Source organism: Osmerus mordax, chromosome 5 (assembly GCF_038355195.1).
Source record: "Osmerus mordax isolate fOsmMor3 chromosome 5, fOsmMor3.pri, whole genome shotgun sequence".
Classification (NCBI taxonomy): Eukaryota; Metazoa; Chordata; class Actinopteri; order Osmeriformes; family Osmeridae; genus Osmerus; species Osmerus mordax.
In genome coordinates, this window is record NC_090054.1 from 4,422,281 (window position 1) to 4,444,808 (window position 22,528).

General features: G+C 41.8%; 2 protein-coding genes and 1 long non-coding RNA gene across 3 annotated transcripts; all 3 read left to right on the plus strand.

Moving 5' to 3' along the window:
• Positions 1-5,846: 5,846 nt before the first annotated feature.
• LOC136943524 (uncharacterized) lies at positions 5,847-7,671 on the plus strand. The gene is made up of 3 exons (XR_010876687.1): positions 5,847-5,949; positions 6,354-6,471; positions 6,988-7,671. It is a non-coding gene; the product is annotated as an uncharacterized lncRNA (long non-coding RNA).
• Positions 7,672-17,180: 9,509 nt separating this feature from the next.
• On the plus strand, positions 17,181-17,618 carry LOC136943485 (histone H4). Its single transcript, XM_067236827.1, has one exon. The coding sequence runs from the start codon at positions 17,188-17,190 to the stop codon at positions 17,497-17,499; it is 312 nt and encodes a 103-aa protein (XP_067092928.1). The 5' UTR covers positions 17,181-17,187; the 3' UTR covers positions 17,500-17,618.
• Positions 17,619-17,902: 284 nt separating this feature from the next.
• LOC136943043 (histone H2B) lies at positions 17,903-19,179 on the plus strand. Its single transcript, XM_067236185.1, has one exon. It carries the CDS (start codon positions 18,442-18,444, stop codon positions 18,814-18,816), a length of 375 nt encoding a protein of 124 aa, XP_067092286.1. The 5' UTR covers positions 17,903-18,441; the 3' UTR covers positions 18,817-19,179.
• The last annotated feature ends 3,349 nt before the right edge of the window (positions 19,180-22,528 follow it).

Here is a 22,528-nt window from a genome sequence, read left to right on the forward strand (position 1 = left end):
AACAAGTACAGAGCTCTGGGGTTGTCTACGTTTCCCTACCCGCAACAGAGTTTGGGCTGGTTCACGAAGTCCAACTGGCTATCTTTCCCTGCCCCAGCATATAATATACAGTGCAATTAAAACAGAAAGATGAAAAGAGGGTTGAGCTTGTTCTCTCGTGCATCAGGGAGTTGTTCTTGCCTCCGCGTCCCACCTGCTCGGGTGCCATCTCCACCCAGATTCAAGGTTGTTTCTGAAAATGAAAAGATAGAGACACAAAGAACAGCCTGCTTCCCACACTCAGTGTGAGACCCAATGTTTAAGCCTGAGCACACTTCTAAGTTTCATAACTTTAATAAGCACAATGCATAACTTGAATAAGCACAATACATAACTTTAAGACATGCCTCCTTCATAAATCCTGTTGTTATATTCACTCGTGCACAGTGCCCGTGATGCATTCAGTGATTAAAATGCCATACATATTAATAACTGGGATCATAGTTAGTGCCGTGCCTGATATGCAGCTGGTTATTACAGTTCTAGAATATGTGTTGTAATGTATTATACATTCTTTACAGTGCAGAGTACCCACCCTTTTTGGAGTCTTTGGGAGGGGTGCTGGAAAGCGCTCCTCCCGGAGATTCCCTCGTCCTCCTGGGGGACTTCAATGCTCATGTGGGCAATGACAGTGAGACCTGGAGGGGTGTGATTGGGAGGAACGGCCCCCCCAATCTGAACCCGAGCGGTGTTTTGTTGTTGGACTTCTGTGCTAGACACGGCTTGTCCATAACGAACACCATGTTCAAGCATAAGGGTGTCCATATGTGCACTTGGCACCAGGACACCCGAGGTCTCAGTTCGATGATAGACTTTGTAGTCGTGTCGTCGGATCTGAGGCCGAATGTCTTGGACACTCGGGTGAGGAGAGGGGCGGAGCTGTCAACTGATCACCACCTGGTGGTGAGTTGGCTACGATGGTGGGGGAAGACGCCGGTCAGGCCTGGCAGGCCCAAACGTAATGTGAGGGTCTGCTGGGAACGGCTGGCAGAATCCCCTGTCAGAAGGAGCTTCAACTCCCACCTCCGGGAGAGCTTCGACCATGTCTCGGGGGAGGCCGGGGACATTGAGTCCGAATGGGCCATGTTCCGGGCCTCCATTGTTGAGGCGGCTGACCGGAGCTGCGGACGCAAGGCGGTCGGTGCATGTCGCGGCGGTAACCCTCGGACTCGGTGGTGGACGCCGGAAGTGAGGGAAGCCGTCAAGCTGAAGAAGGAGGCCTATCGGACTTTGTTGGCTGGTAGGATTCCAGAGGCAGCTGATGTGTACCGGCAGGCCAAGCGGAATGCGGCTTTGGCGGTCGCGGAGGCAAAAACCCGGGCGTGGGAGGAGTTCGGCGAGGCCATGGAGAATGACTTCCGAACGGCTTCGAAAAGGTTCTGGACCACCATCCGGCGACTCAGGAGGGGGAAGCAGTGCACTGTCAACGCTGTATATGGTGGGGATGGTGCGCTGCTGACCTCGATGGGGGACGTCCTGGATCGGTGGAAGGAATACTTTGAAGACCTCCTTAATCCCACCAACACGCGTTCCGACATGGAGGCAGAGTCTGGGGACATTGGGGGGGGGCCCTTCTATCTCTGGGGCTGAGGTCGCCGAGGTGGTTGAAAAGCTCCGCGGTGGCAAGGCCCCTGGGGTGGATGAGGTCCGCCCGGAGTTCCTTAAGGCTCTGAATGTTGTAGGGCTGTTGGCTGTTGCTTGGTTGGCACGACTCTGCAACATCGCGTGGACATCAGGGACAGTGCCTCTGGACTGGCAGACCGGGGTGGTGGTTCCCCTCTTTAAAAAGGGGGACCGGAGGGTGTGCTCCAACTTCAGGGGATCACACTCCTCAGCCTCCCTGGGAAAGTCTATTCAGGGGTGCTGGAGAGGAGGGTCCATCGGATTGTCGAACCTTGGATTCAGGAGGAGCAATGTGGTTTTCGTCCTGGCCGTGGAACTGTGGACCAGCTCTATACCCTCGGCAGGGTTCTGGAGGGTGCATGGGAGTTCGCCCAACCAGTCTACACATGTTTTGTGGATTTGGAAAAGGCGTTCGACCGTGTCCCTCGGGGGCTCATGTGGGGGGTGCTCCGGGAGTACAGGGTACAGGACTCCCTGATCGGGGCTGTTCGGTCCCTGTACGACCGGTGCCAGAGTTTTGTCCGCATTGCCGGTAGTAAATCGAACTTGTTCCCGGTGAGGGTTGGACTCCGCCAGGGCTGCCCTTTGTCACCGATTCTGTTCATAACTTATATGGACAGAATTTCTAGGCGCAGCCAGGGCGTTGAGGGGGTCCAGTTTGGGGACCTCAGGATCGGGTCGCTGCTTTTTGCGGATGATGTGGTCCTGTTGGCTTCATCGGGCCGTGACCTCCAGCTCTCACTGGAGCGGTTCGCAACCGAATGCGAAGCGGCTGGGATGGGAATCAGCACCTCCAAATCTGAGGCCATGGTTATTGACCGGAAAAAGGTGGAGTGCAATCTCCGGGTCGGGGAGGAGATCTTGTCCCAAGCGGAGGAGTTCAAGTATCTCGGGGTCTTGTTCACGAGTGAGGGAAGGATGGAGCGCGAGATCGACAGGCGGATCGGTGCGGCGTCCGCAGGGATGCAGGCTCTGCATCGGTCCGTTGTGGTGAAGAAGGAGCTGAGCCGAAAGGCGAATTTACCTCTATTTACCAGTCGATCTACGTTCCTACCCTCACCTATGGTCACGAACTGTGGGTAGTGACCGAAAGAACGAGATCGCGAATACAAGCGGCCAAAATGAGTTTTCTCCGCAGGGTGTCCGGGCTCTCCCTTAGAGATAGGGTGAGAAGCTCGGTCATCCGGGAGGGGCTCAGAGTAGAACCGCTGCTCCTCCGCGTCGAGAGGGGCCAGTTGAGGTGGCTCGGGCATTTGATAAGGATGCCTCCTGGACGCCTCCCTGGTGAGGTGTTCTGGGCACGTCCCACTGGGAAGAGGCCCCGGGGAAGACCCAGGACACGCTGGAGGGACTATGTCTCTCGGCTGGCCTGGGAACGCCTCGGGGTCCCCCAGGAAGAGCTGGTGGAAGTGGCCATGGAGAGGAAAGTCTGGGCCTCCCTGCTTAGGTTGCTGCCCCCGCGACCCGACCCCCGGACAAGCGGAAGATGATGGATGGATAATTCAAAATTGGCTGAATATTTGAAAAAGCTGAATCATTTGGGAATAGCTGAATGTCTTGTGAACATTTTAAAGGTTGAATGGTGTCTCTAGCTGAAAGTATGCTGAAGTAGTTACGTTTGAAAGAGGAGGAAGCTTTTTAATGATTTGAAAGGATTTACCATTACTTTTAATGAGAGAATAATTTGCACAAAAACCTTAATGTCTTAAAAAGTATAAAAGTGAGAAATACCAAAAGTCATAGCCAACATCTCCTGAAGGAGCTGAACGTTTTGATACAAAAATTGTAGGAATCGGTGAAAGTATGCAGAACTAGTTAAAGGCCAAAAAACGGCGGAAGAACTAAGAAGTTGATATAATAATAATAACTAGAAACGGCTGTTCCTGCGAAACAGCAGTGAGAATGCTGAAAACCTGAATGGGGATAGCTGACCATGCTAAAAAAGCGGAAAATTGTGAAACTTTAGTAGAAAGTTATAAGCTGAAGCTTCAAAGCAACCGAAAGGTATTTTTGAAAGGGGCTGGAGCACCATTCCAACAATGATTTGAAAGGATTTACCATTACTTTTAAAGGGAGAATAATTTGCACAAAAACCTTAATATTTAAAAAAGTATAAAAGTGATAAATGAGAAAATACCCGCAAGCTGAAAGGTGAAATTAATTAAAAAAAATGTGTGAGTCACACAAATTTAAGAGGCAGTGTGGAAGCTGAACTGCATCATCTAACAACGCTAACAGCTAAAATAGCCTACAATGCGGGAGAAGCTGAAAGCTGAACTGTTAAACAGAAGAAGTAGGCTAGCTAGTCGTAACAAGAATATTATCGTTTTAACAGCTGAAATTATAGTTAGGATAGTAATAGCAGTAGCAGATGTAGCCTACCATTGAGTGTGTTTACTCGGCTTTCTTAGTAGGATTCAATGTGTTAGCATACAGCAGTAGAGCCGATACAGGAATACACGGCGACACTTTGTTGCAGAAGGATGATGGTGCAAGTTTTGGCCGTGGAGCATACAACGATTAATAAAAAAGAATCATGTAGACGCGTTTATTGAGTAATCGCATAACTAATTACACATGTAAACGGAGTAATCGTATTATTGGTATAAACCGACAATTGCTAGTAATCGGGTTTCTCATGGTCAAGTAAACGCACCAATCACGTGTGTGAGAGACTGAGTGGTGCGTGTCTGTCGTTACGGTGATGGTGCAGCTATGATTGCTAACGCGCTGAGGGCAGAGAATAAGATAAATGTAGCTAGAATCCACACCTCAAACAAGATAACCTAGACGCAAAACTGTACGTCCAATCCAAAATATAAGGATATTTTCCGAGACCCAAGACTCTGCCGAAACCAGAGATATTCTTTATATGTCTGTGCAGTCAGAAATACGACTCTACCTGCAGTTTCAAAAACGTGTTCATTTTGCTTTCCTGGTGCGTGTTTGTTTGGTTGCCACGGCGATGGAGCAGCTGTGATCGCTAACGAGCTGGGCAGAGAGAATAACTAACTTAGCTAGAATCCACCCCTCAAACAAGTTAACCTAGACGCAAAACTATACGTCCAATACAAAATATAAGGATATTTTCCGAGACCCAAGACTCTGCCGAAACCAGAGATGTCCTTTATATGTCTGTGCGGTCAGAAATACGACTCTACAGGCAGTTTCAAAATCTCGTTTCTTTCGCTTTCTCTGACGAATTTTACCCACCTCTCCATTGAAGTTAGTGAGAGAATTTGAAAGGCTGCTCTCGCTTCAAGGCTCATAGCTGAAAATCTGTAAATGTGAGCTCTTTAGTAGTTACATTGGCTGAAAGAGGACAATTTTTCCTACATTCTAAGGTATAACTTGTTTCTGTACGTTAAACTATATGAACGTTAGAGGAATTTGTTTGACAATTTAGTTGAATATCAGAAAAAGAGCAGCCAGCAGAGTGTGCCACTCTGCTTGCTGCTCATTCATAAAAATCAAGAAGGAGCAAACATTTTAATGTATTTCAAACTGTCATCATTCAAATTTGGCTGAATATTTGAAAAAGCTGAATCATTTGGGAATAGCTGAATGTCTTGTGAACATTTTAAAGGTTGAATGGTGTCTCTAGCTGAAAGTATGCTGAAGTAGTTACGTTTGAAAGAGGAGGAAGCTTTTTAATGATTTGAAAGGATTTGCCATTACTTTTAATGGGAGAATAATTTGCACAAAAACCTTAATGTCTTAAAAAGTATAAAAGTGAGAAATACCAAAAGTCATAGCCAACATCTCCTGAAGGAGCTGAACGTTTTGATACAAAAATTGTAGGAATCGGAGAAAGTATGCAGAACTAGTTAAAGGCCAAAAAACAGCGGAAGAACTAAGAAGTTGATATAATAATAATAATAATAATAATAAAGAGAAACAGGAAAATAATAGTGAGAATGCTTAACCCTTTCAGGAGTACGTTCTAAATTTCTCGACTGTCCCCCCAGAGTGAGTTCTTTTTGCGCGTGAGTCTCAACGTTCCAGAAATTGATTATGACGCATTAAAATCGAATTTCTATACAATTTCACCATTTCTCGATTCGCATTTGAAAGTGACCTAGTTTGCACCCCGTATTAGTGACGACTACATTGGTTATTTTGTTTATCCGACCTTCTCGTGACGTATTTCTTCCGCTTCAGGGGATTGGCGAGACCTTCAAAGTTTTGGCTATGATTCTGATGCCAGAAGTACTTGTATAATTCTAATTATACCACCCATATATTTTGCACGATACTGAGATGAAAGCAACTGTTGTATTTCACAAGGTGATGTGTTTGCCAAACTAGCTAGCTCGTAGTGTAGTAAAGTGTCAATCAACAAGTTAGCTGTTGCTAATTTCCTAGGCTATGTTACGTTGTTTGTGTGGTCGGATTATAACGAATACAACATAATTCAGATACACCCAGTCAGTCTAACTTGATTGCTATACATCGTTGTGTTCTCTCTTCCATCTCGTAAACCTACGGAGTTGGCAACCAGACCGTGTTCTCAAAATAAGTTACTGGAAACCAGCAAAACAAAAATTAAAGATGCATTACAATCATAGCACATTAGTTTGACTGGATGCACCTGCATTATTTTGTACTCATTATAATCCGACCACACAAACAACGTAACATAGCCTAGTAAATTAGCAACAACTGCTGATTGTCAACCATGTGAGCCATAGGCGAGACTGGAGAATGACTCCCAGACCCCTTGACGAAAGGCGATCAAGCAAGCTCATGCAGCTTGGATACCTTCAAACCTTTTTGGTTGGCTTCTACTTTTCTGGGAAAACCTTTCTGGTGAGTAGATTATTTATAGCCACAAATTACATACACATACCTGTGGCATGATATTGAGATGAAAGCATGACTTGTTGTTTTCCACGATCTGATGTTTTTGCTAGCTAGCTCGTAACTTGCTATGTTTAGTCTAATTAGAGCAAACACAATAATGCAGACATCCATTCTAAATTGATGGCTAGGTTTTGTGATCTATTGCTACCATCTACTGCCATTCATTTCCGTGTTGTTGGAACATTTATTATTCCTCATTTATTGTCAGGCCACAGTTCAAGTATTGCAAAAATGAGGCAAGTGTAATTTGTTTGGAAAATCTAGGCTAGAGCTACTTGATGGAAGACATAGAATAAACCAGACTTTATGCTTATTCAAAATAACAACTTATTGAAATGACAAGACAGTAATGTATGACTGTAATGTTTCATAGGGTTATGAACACACCTCTTGTCATACCACTTGACTGCCTGCTGTTGACCGTTTTCTATATATTGAACATCTCCCTTTCTAATTTTACAGGTGAATGTGAATGTTGGCCCACACAGGCCCCGTTCCAAGAGACAGAAAATGTTGAAAGAGGGTTGCACTGCTGTACAAATTGTCCATGTATAGTACTACATTGCCATCTCTCAGGTGTGCAGAACAAGTAAGGTACAAGGCAAAAAGCAACCCATCCCTGCTGAACATCAACTAAACCGTTGAGCACCTAATTCCTTGGTGTACCAGCAGTGGCTAAAAGCCCATCTCCCATCCCACATCTTCACCACATTGCATAGAGGGACTATAGAGAGCATCCCGAGGAGCTGCATCACGGCCTGGTTTGGGAACTGCACCACTTTGAACCGCAACTCTGCAGAGGATAGTGAGGACAGCCGAGAAGATAGTCGGGGTCTCTCTTCCCTCCCTCACAAACATACCTAACGGTGCATCCGCAAAGCCACACGCATTGTGGACAAACCCATGCACCCCACACGCACCTGTACATCATCAATATTTTTGCATATGGATGCTACCTCAATAACTAATGTTCACATATGGTATTAGTATATTATGTTTACATTCACATATTGTATATTATCTGTATATTTAGGAGGTTCCCTATATTTTAGCTTATCATAGATGTAATCTATGTTCTGTGTACTTATATGTTATGCCAGGTTGTCTTGCGTTGTCTTGTCTTCAGTGCCCAATTTCAGTGCCCAGTCTGACCTTGTGATGTTCTGTGCACCTGACAATAAAACACTTGAACTTGAAGTATCCCATCCTCTTTGTGTCTTGGGGAATTTGTCACAAATTTAATCTTGTCTTGTTGGACCAATTTTATTTATCTAATTCTACTTAGTTGTTGTAGTTGTTTAGGTTATGTCAATGTCCTGGAAGAATGTTGTTTTGTTTCATTGTGTAATGTAAGTGTATGAATAAATGCCAGTTGACATGTCAAGACAACAGACCCAGATATGCCAAGCCCATCATGATCCTGGATGTCCATAGTGGATCCTGTGTAAAGGTCCTAAATATAGCCAGTAAATCACACAACTCAAACATGCTTGAGTTGTGATATGTTTTATGGCTCAATGTTTGTGCTAATGATATTCATTGATATGTAACGTGAGTGACGTGATTGTACCCTTTCCTGGACATGTACCTGAAACGAATTCAAGGATGCTGTGGTAAAAATTAAGAAACGTGTTTGTGTGGGTTTTTTATAGGTTGTTGCGAATTAGGGGTATAACTTTACTGTCATTACTGTTCCGAATTTGAAATATTCATATAAGTGAATCCACAGTGATCGGATATGGTATAGGATCGTTTGTAGCTGTCGACAAGCTAACTTGGCTATTACCGATAATATAGGCTGCCATGTTTTTTGTTTTGATCAGTACTCAATGCATTGTGGGTGTCAAAGGGTCAACGAGATAACCTACTCTTCTCACGAGAAAATAATGAGGTGTACAGGGTAAAGTGGTACATCATCGAAGTTCATCTTTGTTGCCGGAACACAAAAGAATCTAAGATGGCCGCAAGTAAATACGAGACGAAAGACAGATGAATGTCAGATGTTTTAGATGCATATTTGTGAATGTATATCTATTATTTCGATCTCTGGTTGGTTATACAATAGGTAAAATGTGTTGAAAGTGATAGCCAAGTCAAGGAAAACGTATAATATTATGGTTTACTAGGTGACGTGAGTAAAGCGTGAGTTATTTTTGGTTAGCTGTTAGCTAACATTAGCTAACTAAATTGTCTGAACGTTTACATATGGATAATAAAGGTATACTTTTGCAGAATATACAGTACATTGAGACTTATGTTTGTAATATACACGTAGGCTACTGCTGAAGGCTCTATTGTGACGTAATAAGCCAAACTGGACATTCTAAGGACGCGTTCGAAATCACACCTGTGTGATCGTACTCCCCAGGGCCCACCCAGAAGAAATCACACAGGTGTGATCGTACTCCTCAAAGGGTTAACAGCATTCTCACAATAACTAGAAAAGGCTGTTCCTGTGAAACAGCAGTGAGAATGCTGAAAACCTGAATGGGGATAGCTGACCATGCTAAAAAAGCTGAAAATAGTGAAAATTTAGTAGAAAGTTATAAGCTGAAGCTTCAAAGTAACCGAAAGGTATTTTTGAAAGGGGCTGGAGCAGCATTCCAACAATGATTTGAAAGGATTTACCATTACTTTTAAAGGGAGAATGATTTGCACGAAAACCTTAATATTTTACAAAGTATAAAAGTGAGAAATGAGAAAATACCCACAAGCTGAAATTAATTTCAAAAATGTGTGAGTCACACAAAAGAGGCAGTGTGGAATCTGAACTGCATCATCTAACAATGCTAACAGCTAAAATAGCCTACAATGCGGGAGAAGCTGAAAGCTGAACTGTTAAACAGAAGAAGTAGGCTAGCTAGTCCTAACAAGAATATTATAGTTTTAACAGCTGAAATTATAGTTAGGATAGTAATAGCAGTAGCAGATGTAGCCTACCATTGAGTGTGTTTACTCTGCTTTCTTAGTAGGATTCAATGTGTTGATGGAATGAAACATACAGCAGTAGAGCCGATACAGGAAGACACGGCGACACTTTGTTGCAGAAGGATGATGGTGCAAGTTTTGGCCGTGGAGCATACAACGATTAATAAAAAAGAATCATGTAGACGCGTTAATTGAGTAATCGCATAACTAATTACACATGTAAACGGAGTAATCGTATTATTGGTATAAACCGACAATTGCTAGTAATCGGGTTTCTCATGGTCAAGTAAACTTACCAATCACCTGTGTGAGAGACTGAATGGTGCGTGTCTGTCGTTACGGTGATGGTGCAGCTATGATTGCTAACGTTCTGAGGGCAGAGAATAAGAGAAATGTAGCTAGAATCCACACCTCAAACAAGATAACATAGACGCAAAACTGTACGTCCTATCCAAAATATAAGGATATTTTCTGAGACCCAAGACTCTGCCGAAGCCAGAGATATTCTTTATGTCTGTGCAGTCAGAAATACGACTCTACCTGCAGTTTCAAAAACGTGTTCCTTTTGCTTTCCTGGTGCGTGTTTGTTTGGTTGCCACGGCGATGGAGCAGCTGTGAAAAACGTGTTCCTTTTGCTTTCCTGGTGCGTGTTTGTTTGGTTGCCACGGCGATGGAGCAGCTGTGATAGCTAACGAGCTAGGCAGAGAGAAAAACGAACATTTACCTAGCATCCACACCTCAAACAAGTTGACCTAGACGCAAAACTATACGTCCAATCCAAAATATAAGGATATTTTACGAGACCCAAGACTCTGCCGAAACCAGAGATGTCCTTTATATGTCTGTGCGGTCAGAAATACGACTCTATCGGCAGTTTCAAAATCTTGTTCCTTCTTGCTTTCTCTGACTGATTTTACCCACCTCTCCATTGAAGTTAGTGAGAGAATTTGAAAGGCTGCTCTCGCTTCAATGCTCATAGCTGAAAATCTGTAAATGTGAGCTCTTTAGTAGTTACATTGGCTGAAAGAGGACAATTCTTCCTACATTTTAAGGTATAACTTGTTTCTGTAAGTTAAACTATATGAACGTTAGAGGAATTTGTTTGACAAATTAGTTGAATATCAGAAAAAGAGCAGCCAGCAGTGTGCCACTCTGCTTGCTGCTCATTCATAAAAATCAAGAAGGAGCAAACATTTTAATGTATTTCAAACTGTTATAATTCAAAATTGGCTGAATATTTGAAAAAGCTGAATCATTTGGGAATAGCTGAATGTCTAGTGAACATTTTAAAGGTTGAATGGTGTCTCTAGGGAGTCAGTTGGCTGAGCGGTGAGGGAGTCGGGCTAGTAATCCAAAGGTTGCCAGTTCGATTCCCGGTCACGCCAACTGACGTTGTGTCCTTGGGCAAGGCACTTCACCCTACTTGCCTCGGGGGAATGTCCCTGTACTTACTGTAAGTCGCTCTGGATAAGAGCGTCTGCTAAATGACTAAATGTAAATGTAAATGTAGCTGAAAGTATGCTGAAGTAGTTACGTTTGAAAGAGGAGGAAGCTTTTTAATGATTTGAAAGTATTTACCATTACTTTTAATGGGAGAATAATTTGCACAAAAACCTTAATGTCTTAAAAAGTATAAAAGTGAGAAATACCAAAAGTCATAGCCAACATCTCCTGAAGGAGCTGAACGTTTTGATACAAGAATTGCAGGAATCGGTGAAAGTATGCAGAACTAGTTAAAGGCCAAAAAACGGCGGAAGAACTAAGAAGTTGATATAATAATAATAAAGAGAAACAGGAAAATAATAGTGAGAATGCTTAACAGCATTCTCACAATAATAATAACTAGAAAAGGCTGTTCCTGCGAAACAGCAGTGAGAATGCTGAAAACCTGAATGGGGATAGCTGACCATGCTAAAAAAGCTGAAAATAGTGAAAATTTTGTAGAAAGTTATAAGCTGAAGCTTCAAAGCGCCCGAAAGGTATTTTTGAAAGGGGCAGGAGCTGGACGAAGGCATAAAACTACAGAAAAGAGAAGAATAATGCAAAAAGAGAAATAATTCAGAAGAATTTGAAAATTTAGTAGAAAGTCATTTGCTCAGGTTTCAAAAGGTCTGAAATGTATTTTAGAGATGACCTGGAGCTAACTGATTAAAATGCTGCAGCAAAAAAAGTTGAACTATTTTGGGTAGTAAATAAGATCATGCTACATCTAACCAGCGGATCATCTTGCAAGTGTGTCAAAGTGGTATTTTTACAGACTGTATTAACACCGTAGGCGTGAATAATGCATGCATCGTGATTGTCGTCCATCTGTAGCCGAAGCTAAACTAGAGAGAGGATGCAATGGAACATTTCCTACATAAGCTACATCTACTGCTTCAAATTGAAAACGGAGACCATCTTTTAATTAAAGACAAGTTCCTTAACCTCTGTTGTCAATATCGCCAATACAAAGTAAATACTGTTCAGTTACGAAGCATTTGTTTGTAGCTAGGTAACGAATATTATGTCTGGAAAAACGTAGCTAGCTATGTGACCTGGTTTCGCCATATGATGACAGTCGTAGCGTCACTAGAATGGAGGCTAGATTATGTACACTTTAAGCTCAATGTAGCTACATACCTTGTTTGGCCAATTTGGTCGATTGTGGAAAAAAATCGACCCGTTTTTAGTTATGGAGAGCCATCGCGCTAGCTTGATTATAAGAGAGAATAACAGAAATGTAGCTACAATCCATACCTCAAACAAGTTAACCTAGACGCAAAACTGTACGTCCAATACAAAAAATAATGATATTTTCCGTGACCCAAGACTGCCGAAACCAGAGATATCCTTTATATGTCTGTGCGGTCAGAAATACAACTCTTGGCAGTTTCGAAAACGTGTACCCAATTCTGCTTTCATGGTGCGTGTCTGTTTGGTTGCCACGGTGATGGCGCAGCTGTGATAGCTAACGAGCTAGGCAGAGAGAAAAACGATTGAAGTTAGTGAGAGAATTTAAAAGGCTGCTCTCGCTTCAAGGCTCATAGCTGAAAATCTGTAAATGTGAGCTCTTTAGTAGTTACATTGGCTGAAAGAGGACAATTTTTCCTACATTTTAAGGTATAACTTGTTTCTGTAAGTTAAACTATATGAACGTTAGAGGAATTTGTTTGACAAATTAGTTGAATATCAGAAAAAGAGCAGCCAGCAGTGTGCCACTCTGCTTGCTGCTCATTCATAAAAATCAAGAAGGAGCAAACATTTTAATGTATTTCAAACTGTTATAATTCAAAATTGGCTGAATATTTGAAAAAGCTGAATCATTTGGGAATAGCTGAATGTCTAGTGAACATTTTAAAGGTTGAATGGTGTCTCTAGCTGAAAGTATGCTGAAGTAGTTACGTTTGAAAGAGGAGGAAGCTTTTTAAAGATTTGAAAGTATTTACCATTACTTTTAATGGGAGAATAATTTGCACAAAAACCTTAATGTCTTAAAAAGTATAAAAGTGAGAAATACCAAAAGTCATAGCCAACATCTCCTGAAGGAGCTGAACGTTTTGATACAAGAATTGCAGGAATCGGTGAAAGTATGCAGAACTAGTTAAAGGCCAAAAAACGGCGGAAGAACTAAGAAGTTGATATAATAATAATAAAGAGAAACAGGAAAATAATAGTGAGAATGCTTAACAGCATTCTCACAATAATAATAACTAGAAAAGGCTGTTCCTGCGAAACAGCAGTGAGAATGCTGAAAACCTGAATGGGGATAGCTGACCATGCTAAAAAAGCTGAAAATAGTGAAAATTTTGTAGAAAGTTATAAGCTGAAGCTTCAAAGCGCCCGAAAGGTATTTTTGAAAGGGGCAGGAGCTGGACGAAGGCATAAAACTACAGAAAAGAGAAGAATAATGCAAAAAGAGAAATAATTCAGAAGAATTTGAAAATTTAGTAGAAAGTCATTTGCTCAGGTTTCAAAAGGTCTGAAATGTATTTTAGAGATGACCTGGAGCTAACTGATTAAAATGCTGCAGCAAAAAAAGTTGAACTATTTTGGGTAGTAAATAAGATCATGCTACATCTAACCAGCGGATCATCTTGCAAGTGTGTCAAAGTGGTATTTTTACAGACTGTATTAACACCGTAGGCGTGAATAATGCATGCATCGTGATTGTCGTCCATCTGTAGCCGAAGCTAAACTAGAGAGAGGATGCAATGGAACATTTCCTACATAAGCTACATCTACTGCTTCAAATTGAAAACGGAGACCATCTTTTAATTAAAGACAAGTTCCTTAACCTCTGTTGTCAATATCGCCAATACAAAGTAAATACTGTTCAGTTACGAAGCATTTGTTTGTAGCTAGGTAACGAATATTATGTCTGGAAAAACGTAGCTAGCTATGTGACCTGGTTTCGCCATATGATGACAGTCGTAGCGTCACTAGAATGGAGGCTAGATTATGTACACTTTAAGCTCAATGTAGCTACATACCTTGTTTGGCCAATTTGGTCGATTGTGGAAAAAAATCGACCCGTTTTTAGTTATGGAGAGCCATCGCGCTAGCTTGATTATAAGAGAGAATAACAGAAATGTAGCTACAATCCATACCTCAAACAAGTTAACCTAGACGCAAAACTGTACGTCCAATACAAAAAATAATGATATTTTCCGTGACCCAAGACTGCCGAAACCAGAGATATCCTTTATATGTCTGTGCGGTCAGAAATACAACTCTTGGCAGTTTCGAAAACGTGTACCCAATTCTGCTTTCATGGTGCGTGTCTGTTTGGTTGCCACGGTGATGGCGCAGCTGTGATAGCTAACGAGCTAGGCAGAGAGAAAAACGATTGAAGTTAGTGAGAGAATTTAAAAGGCTGCTCTCGCTTCAAGGCTCATAGCTGAAAATCTGTCAATGTGAGCTCTTTAGTAGTTACATTGGCTGAAAGAGGACAATTTTTCCTACATTTTAAGGTATAACTTGTTTCTGTAAGTTAAACTATATGAACGTTAGAGGAATTTGTTTGACAATTTAGTTGAATATCAGAAAAAGAGCAGCCAGCAGTGTGCCACTCTGCTTGCTTCTCATTCATAAAAATCAAGAAGGAGCAAACATTTTAATGTATTTCAAACTGTCATAATTCAAAATTGGCTGAATATTTGAAAAAGCTGAATCATTCGGGAATAGCTGAATGTCTTGTGAACATTTTAAAGGTTGAATGGTGTCTCTAGCTGAAAGTATGCTGAAGTAGTTACGTTTGAAAGAGGAGGAAGCTTTTTAAAGATTTGAAAGGATTTACCATTACTTTTAATGGGAGAATAATTTGCACAAAAACCTTAATGTCTTAAAAAGTATAAAAGTGAGAAATACCAAAAGTCATAGCCAACATCTCCTGAAGGAGCTGAACGTTTTGATACAAGAATTGTAGGAATCGGTGAAAGTATGCAGAACTAGTTAAAGGCCAAAAAACGGCGGAAGAACCAAGAAGTTGATATAATAATAATAATAATAAAGAGAAACAGGAAAACAATAGTGAGAATGCTTAACAGCATTCTCACAATAATAATAATAAAGAGAAACAGGAAAACAATAGTGAGAATGCTTAACAGCATTCTCACAATAAAGAGAAACAGGAAAACAATAGTGAAAATGCTTAACAGCATTCTCACAATAAATAAATATATATGTGAGAGAACAAAGGTTGTGCTCTCGCCGAAGGCTTGAGCACACCCAATAATATATATATATTTATTGTTTTAATTATTATTATTTTTAGGGGTGCTGAGATTAAATTTAGGGGTGCTTGAGCACCCCTAAAAAGGGTCTAAAATCGCCACTACTATAGATCAAGAACTACACTACCAGAAATGTGAGGGAAGCCTACAGCTTGAGGGATATGATGCTGATTGGGCAGCGGATACAAATGATAGGAGGAGCACAATTGGATACTGTTTCAGCTTAACTGAGTCCAGTTATATTGTGGATAGGAAACAGCCAACAGTGGCACTATCCATCTGTGAAGTATATGGCACTAGCAGCCACGACTCAAGAGAGTATGTACCTTGTACAACAACATAAAGGAATATATAGTAACCAGCATGTACCAGTCAGGATATATGAGAACAACCAGGGGGTGATAGCTTTATCTAAGATATAAAGTATCACATCGTACGGTCTGCACATGCAGAAGGGAACATATCTATAGAGTACTGCCTTACTGCAAACATAGTAGCTGATGTCCTTACCAAGCCAGTGACAAAGGCTAAGTTTGTCACTGTTCATGGAGTATTTGTTTGGAGAGTAATGTACAATGGCAAATGTAAATGTTTTTGAAGTTGGGGGGTTAGATGGCTGAGCGGTTAGGGAGCAGGCTATTAATCAGAAGGTTGTTGGTTCGATTCCCGGCCGTGCTAAATGACGTTGTGTCTTTGGGCTAGGCACTTCACCCTACTTGCCTCTGGGAGAATGTCCCTGTACTTACTGTAAGTCGCTCTGGAAAAGAGTGTCTGTTAAATGTAAGTTTTTAGAACACTGCCAGTATGCCAGATGTTTTCTTTTGGAGTTATGTATTTTTGTTTTTTGTTTACCACTATGCAGAGTCTTTGAGTGGGAGAGTTAAGCATATAATATGAGTAGCAAAGCCATGTTAAATAGTCTCTGCAGTGACGTCATATTAGAACGTGTGTGCCTGCGTGCACTAAGATGCTGTTGAGAGCATGCACAAAATAAACGGTCAGTGTGAGTTCCAAGACCATGGCGGTCTGTCATTTTTCTGACTTCATCTATGACGAAGTTGCCTTGTCATGTATATGCAAATTATCACATGTTTAATGAGACAACACGGCATTTGCATAATTGATTGGGGGGGGCTAAAAGTCACAATACGAAAATATCTTATATTTTTGGGTATATTCATGTGGTAAAGGTTCATTCTGATAGAAGAACAGGATTTTTTTTTCTTCTATTCACCTGTAGTACCTCCCCTTAAGTGGACAAACAGGGTCCAAGGATGAAGGGGTGGATGAAGAGAGAAGGCTGAAAATGCCAGAAATCGTTCAAATGACGATTATGAGCCTGTCTTAGCTACCTAGACTGAAGTGTCTCTAACCTAGATGTCAAATAAATAATATATAATATGTACAAGGACGTCTACATATCTCTGCTAAATGAATACAACTTAAAATATAAATGTGGACTATAGCCTATCTTTTCCTAGCCTGGTCCTAACCAGACTCTCGTACATTTCATTTGTACAGAGAGTCTGGCCTCGCTCCATTGACAAGCGTTGACTTCCTTGGTGGCCACAACATCATGGCCACCAACAAAACTCAGCAAAACTTGTTCTTGCTCCGGCTTTAGTTTATAGATATTCGGCAGTGTTGCCACAACGGACCGAATGGCTTCGCTGGCATCTTTCTCCGCCGCCATTACGGAACTACAACACAAACTAGCACACGTCATCAACGTCATCGTTCTCAGCCACTCCCTCTGTTCGCTGATTCGCCGGTAGAAAATCAACCGGAGATTTGACTTACGTACCTCATGGCCAGACCAAGTACGAAGCAAAATCAAAATTGAGCGGAAGTACGTAGGAGGGCAGAGCCAGGCTAATCTTTTCCCTCTCTGACTTAAGTTCCCTCCCATTGCAACGCCCTCCAAGTAAAGAACTGGCCTCCTTCACGTCCGCTTATGCAAAATAAATATCCCGTCGCTCTATTAACGAAATTATTCCCATCACTACGTAGCGATATCATCATGTCAGGTAGAGGCAAAGGAGGCAAAGGACTCGGTAAAGGAGGCGCTAAGCGTCATCGCAAGGTTCTCCGTGATAACATCCAGGGCATTACCAAGCCAGCTATTCGCCGCCTGGCTCGCCGTGGCGGCGTGAAACGCATTTCAGGTTTGATCTACGAAGAGACGCGCGGTGTGTTGAAGGTGTTCCTGGAGAACGTCATCCGTGATGCCGTGACCTACACCGAGCACGCCAAAAGAAAGACCGTGACCGCCATGGACGTGGTCTATGCTCTGAAGCGCCAGGGACGTACTCTGTACGGCTTCGGCGGTTAAAACAGCCACAAGTACATTAACCGAGGTTCAACACAAAGGCTCTTTTAAGAGCCACCCACGTGTTACCGATCAGAGACTGTTTCCATATTTCGGGTGTAGGGTGTTAAAAAATTGAGATTTCAGGCTGAAATGATTTGTACATTTAGAGTAATACATGATAATATCGTCCGCAGTGTTTCGGTGGTCACGCTGTATCCAACGCATTTGAGCCAATGGTATTGTAAAGCGGTTCATTATTCAGACTTCAACTGTTAATAGGCTGCTTTGGCTATGCAATCTATAAATGGGTTCTATTAGCCTGATAGGGCGAGTGCGTTTGACCGAGATGTATCAGGTTCAAATCACCCTATACTGTGCATCACCTTAGATATTTAGTCATTTAGCAGACGCTCTTATCCAGAGATTCTAGCATCTGCTCAATGAGTACTTTATTAAAACTATTGTAGGTACCATTGACTCGCGTTGTACTGCAACCAAACGAAGCTTCTGACGTCATTAACCGCGTGTTTCTGGTTAAACTACGCGGTAAACTGCTGAGGGAGTTCGGCGCAACTTCCTAGCTTTGAGCAAAGAGTATAGAAGAACAATATAAGTTATTTGCTTTGAGTAAGCCCATATCATCCAAGCATACAGCAAACATTTGCGCTGTGACATTAATGATTGAAGAAGTTGATTGGCTGAGGATTTTTCAGTGTAAAAAGGCTTCGAATATGTCCTTTCAGTTTTCATAACTAGTTTGAGTCATGATTACTGAAGGGAAAGGGGGGGGGTCGGTAAATCCCACGCACGCGCAGTAGATTTCACTATAGCTCGGGAAAGTCACATCCCAGCTGAGTGCAGCAACTAGCAGGAGGCGTGCCTAAACATTTGCATGTCTCCCGCTACATATACCGGGTAACCGGCCGCTGTTCCAATCATCCGTTTCTGAGAAGCAACGATACAATGCCTGAGCCAGCAAAGTCCGCGCCCAAGAAGGGCTCCAAGAAAGCCGTTTCCAAGACTGCCGCAAAGGGCGGCAAGAAGCGCAGAAAGTCCAGGAAGGAGAGCTACGCCATCTACGTGTACAAGGTACTGAAGCAGGTTCACCCTGACACCGGCATCTCCTCCAAGGCCATGGGAATCATGAATTCCTTCGTCAACGATATTTTCGAGCGTATCGCCGGAGAGTCGTCTCGCCTGGCTCACTACAACAAGCGATCAACCATCACCTCCAGGGAGATCCAGACCGCTGTCCGCCTTCTACTCCCCGGTGAGTTGGCCAAGCACGCTGTGTCCGAGGGAACCAAGGCCGTGACCAAGTACACCAGCTCTAAGTAAACGGTCTGTCCTTCAAATTCACCCCAAAGGCTCTTTTAAGAGCCACCCACTGGTCTCTACAATTGAGGAAGTCCATCGCAAGAGGGACAGGTTATTCTGCAAACAAATACAGTACAGTGTTTCAATGACTTCAGGACAGTGCAATAGTAACATCACGATTCCTCAATAACAATTATCAGTATGCCTGTGTAGCCCAGGTTAATCACATAATGATCGATACATTTGCTTATCATAGATCATTCTTTCAACGTATGTAAATATTCAATAAGTGCATAAAATTTATTTTTTATCAGTAATCATATACCGACGGCAGCTGTGTAGAATCTCGTGGCTGCAATGTCATCGGGCGCGCGACTTCAGCGTCCTGTGGCGCAAATGGAGAGACGCGACTCATTTTCTATTCTATATTTATTTTATATACACGTTGTTTAGCTCTTTAGGACATGTTTAGCTCTTTAGTATTAGACTTGTAAATTGTTATTTATACATTATGCTTTTTCTACTCTTTTTTTTTTATATATAAAAAAAAAGATGCATATGTTAATTGTATGCACCTTCCTGCCATGGTAAATTCTGTGTTTGTGTTAACTTACATGGCAATAAAAACCTATTCTGATCAAGTACTTTTTTCAAATGCTAACTTTTTTTTTTTTTTTTTACTTGTCCTATTTTTTTCAAAACTTAACACACAAATCCAACAACTGCACACGCAAAATGCCTGCTTCTCTTGCAAAATGAAGTACCGCATTCAAAATATCACAAACACGTCTCAAAAGCACACATTTGTCTCATGTTGCAAACACTTTGCGATTATATTACATTTTTGGATATATCATATACAAAGTTATTCAAAACCTGAAGCTCTTCTTTCACGAGTTCCTTTGTACATTTTTGTACAAGATTGAAAGTAATTGGCAGAGATTATGGAAAATTCATGGTAAACACGAAAATAAGATTGAAACCAAACGTATTTTTTTTACTATAAGCATTTGTGGTTGTGAATACAGTATTACACAGTACAAAAGAAAGATTGTAGTAGGACAGAAACCAAACCTAATTTTGAAATAGGTGATTACGGAATGGTGTGTCTGCGTGCCATGAACTGAAGCATACAGTAATATATACTATTTTCTACAATATTGTCAGAATGTCTTCTTATAGTCACTGTACTGTTGCATGGTATGATACAGTAATCCACCATACTGTGACCAATCATGCAGTGCAGTGCAGTGAATGGATGCATGGGTGCTAAAATATATGTTTGTGTATATAGTATACCGTGTGTTGTGCTGAAACAGCTATTATGTGTACATTAGAACATGTGTATATTACAGTATATTGTTACATGCCTGTTATATTTTCTACAGTAAAGGTTCAAATCATACCCACCACTGTAAATCAACTCAAATTAGGCTATTTATGTGGTGGGAATTAAAGCAATGTGTTTGCACATTTGAGGAGTTAAGCAGAGCCTGTTTAAGGCACTGATGAAATAGTGTGGCATTTTGATTGGTTATGTTTGAAAAAGGAAATCAAGATGCTTCCTGTTAGAATTGTGTGTGTTACGTGGAGAATTGTGTGTTGTGTTTTGCAAAAAAAGTGTTTTATGAAATTGAAAACTGAGTCAAAGGCCCAAAATGTGCGTATGGTTTTGAAGATTTGAGGTGTAGTTCTGGTGTTTGAGTGTCAGTACTGATACTAGAAAAATCTATTTAAGTACAGTAAGAAAGTATTTGTACTTCCAATCTCTGTTGACTAGGATAGTGCCACATGCATGAAACTTACTCTGCTTTCTCATACTCATACTAATCCCCTCAATGTTCAGTAAGAATTATTTGATACTGGTATATACAGAACAGAAATTACATGGGGGAGCATTTTAGGGCAGGGTATTTAGGGTATTATGTCTTGCCAAAAAATAAAGCAACAGCAAAAAAATCAAAAATGTTTTCTTGACTTTTCTAGATCTGTGTGTTTGGTCACCAAGTATTTAAAATGGTTTGTTCTAGTTCAAAGCTATTTTGCTTATGTTTCTGTAAAATTGCAATACTTCCGAATATACTGAACTGACTTCCGGATATATTGAAAATGTTCTCACACTTACATTCTCTAAACTTCTCATTCATCCTTATAAGACTTGAGCATTTCATATGCGTGTGTAAATGTGTTTCCCATGCGTCTGTGCAAGCATTTAATATGTGTGTATGTACATTTTCAGTAGTATGAATGAGTGTGTGAACATTCATCAGCGAGCAACTCGCTGCTCGCTGGTCTCCCAGCATGTGCAACCCGCCCTCTTCAGAGGATTCAGAACGCGGCGGCCCGCCTGGTCTACAATCTACCCAGACGCTCCCATGTTACCCCGCTCCTCATCTCTCTCCACTGGCTACCTATCATGGCCCGTATCAGATTCAAGACCCTGGTATTGACCTTCCGAGCAGTGAACGGGACTGCACCCGTCTACATCAAGTCTCTCCTGCAGCCTTACACCCCCACCCGTCACCTACGGTCTTCTTCAGACAACCGCCTGGTGGTCCCACCGCTCAAGACCGCCCGGTCCCAACACAAGCTCTTCTCCTGTCTGGCCCCCCAGTGGTGGAATCAACTCCCCACCTCCATCAGAGACACTGACTGTCTCTCCACCTTCAAGAAAAGGCTCAAGACGCACTTGTTCCGGGAGTACAACGGTACTTAGGAACGGTTCGCTTGACCCGATGTTAGTTTCTTCAAGGATCACAATGACTCTTGCTCAGAGACTTGTTGCTCTTGTGGTTAGTGGTAACTGACTTAAATTTTTGTACTCGCTGTGATATATTGTTTTTATTATTGTTGCTTGCTTTTTCCACAGGTACACTTGCACTTATAGCGGTTCATGTTGTTTAATTGTAACTTGTTTAACTACATGCTCTTATGGTTCTTCCCTTTGGCACTTATTTTGGTTGGTCACAATGTGTGCTTCATGTTTTGGCTACTCGCAATGTTTTGTGGCTATCTTGTTGTTATGATCAGTGACCTATGCACTTTGTAAAGCTCTCTCTTGGAAGTCGCTTTGGATAAAAGTGTCTGCTAAATGAATAAATGTAAATGTAACATTTCACATGTGAATGTGTTTCAAAGTGTGTGCGAGGATTTCACATAATGTGGATGTGAGTTTTCAGTCGTATGGATGTGTGTGTGAACGTGTATGTGTCTGTGTGAGGACAGTCTGAATAATTTCCTAAACAGCCTATCATACAAACAGGCTATTAGGAACTAAATACAACCACTTGTCCAGCCTAATGAAATAAATGAAAAGTCCTTATGACTCATACATTCCCTATCACCAACAGCATGGATATTAACATGTACTGGATCTGAAGAGTCCGGCTCATACTGAGCATGTAGAGACCAGACACACACACACCATCCACGGAATACAGTCACGCTCTAGGCTACAGTAAGTCTCACAGTAACAAGTAACAAGTCTTACAGTAGGCTACTGAAAGATTTACAGTAAGGATTGTGTCCTTGGAGATGAAAAACTAGGGGAGGGAGAGCAATAAGAGACCAGATTACCCAGACTTCAATCCCCAGTCCACAGGCCCACACTGTGTTTTGTATCCCCCAAAATACACCAGTTTAAAGCCCCTGGTACCCCAGCTGCGTATTCTAAAACAGTTAAGTTTCTCGACAGATTATTTGGCTCACTGGAAAAACGTTTCTCGTTTTTCAC

Excerpts from the sequence above, each read along its gene's own strand:
- LOC136943485 (XM_067236827.1), top strand. The coding sequence starts at position 17,188 with ATGTCAGGTAGAGGCAAAGGAGGCAAAGGACTCGGTAAAGGAGGCGCT.
- LOC136943043 (XM_067236185.1), top strand. The coding sequence starts at position 18,442 with ATGCCTGAGCCAGCAAAGTCCGCGCCCAAGAAGGGCTCCAAGAAAGCC.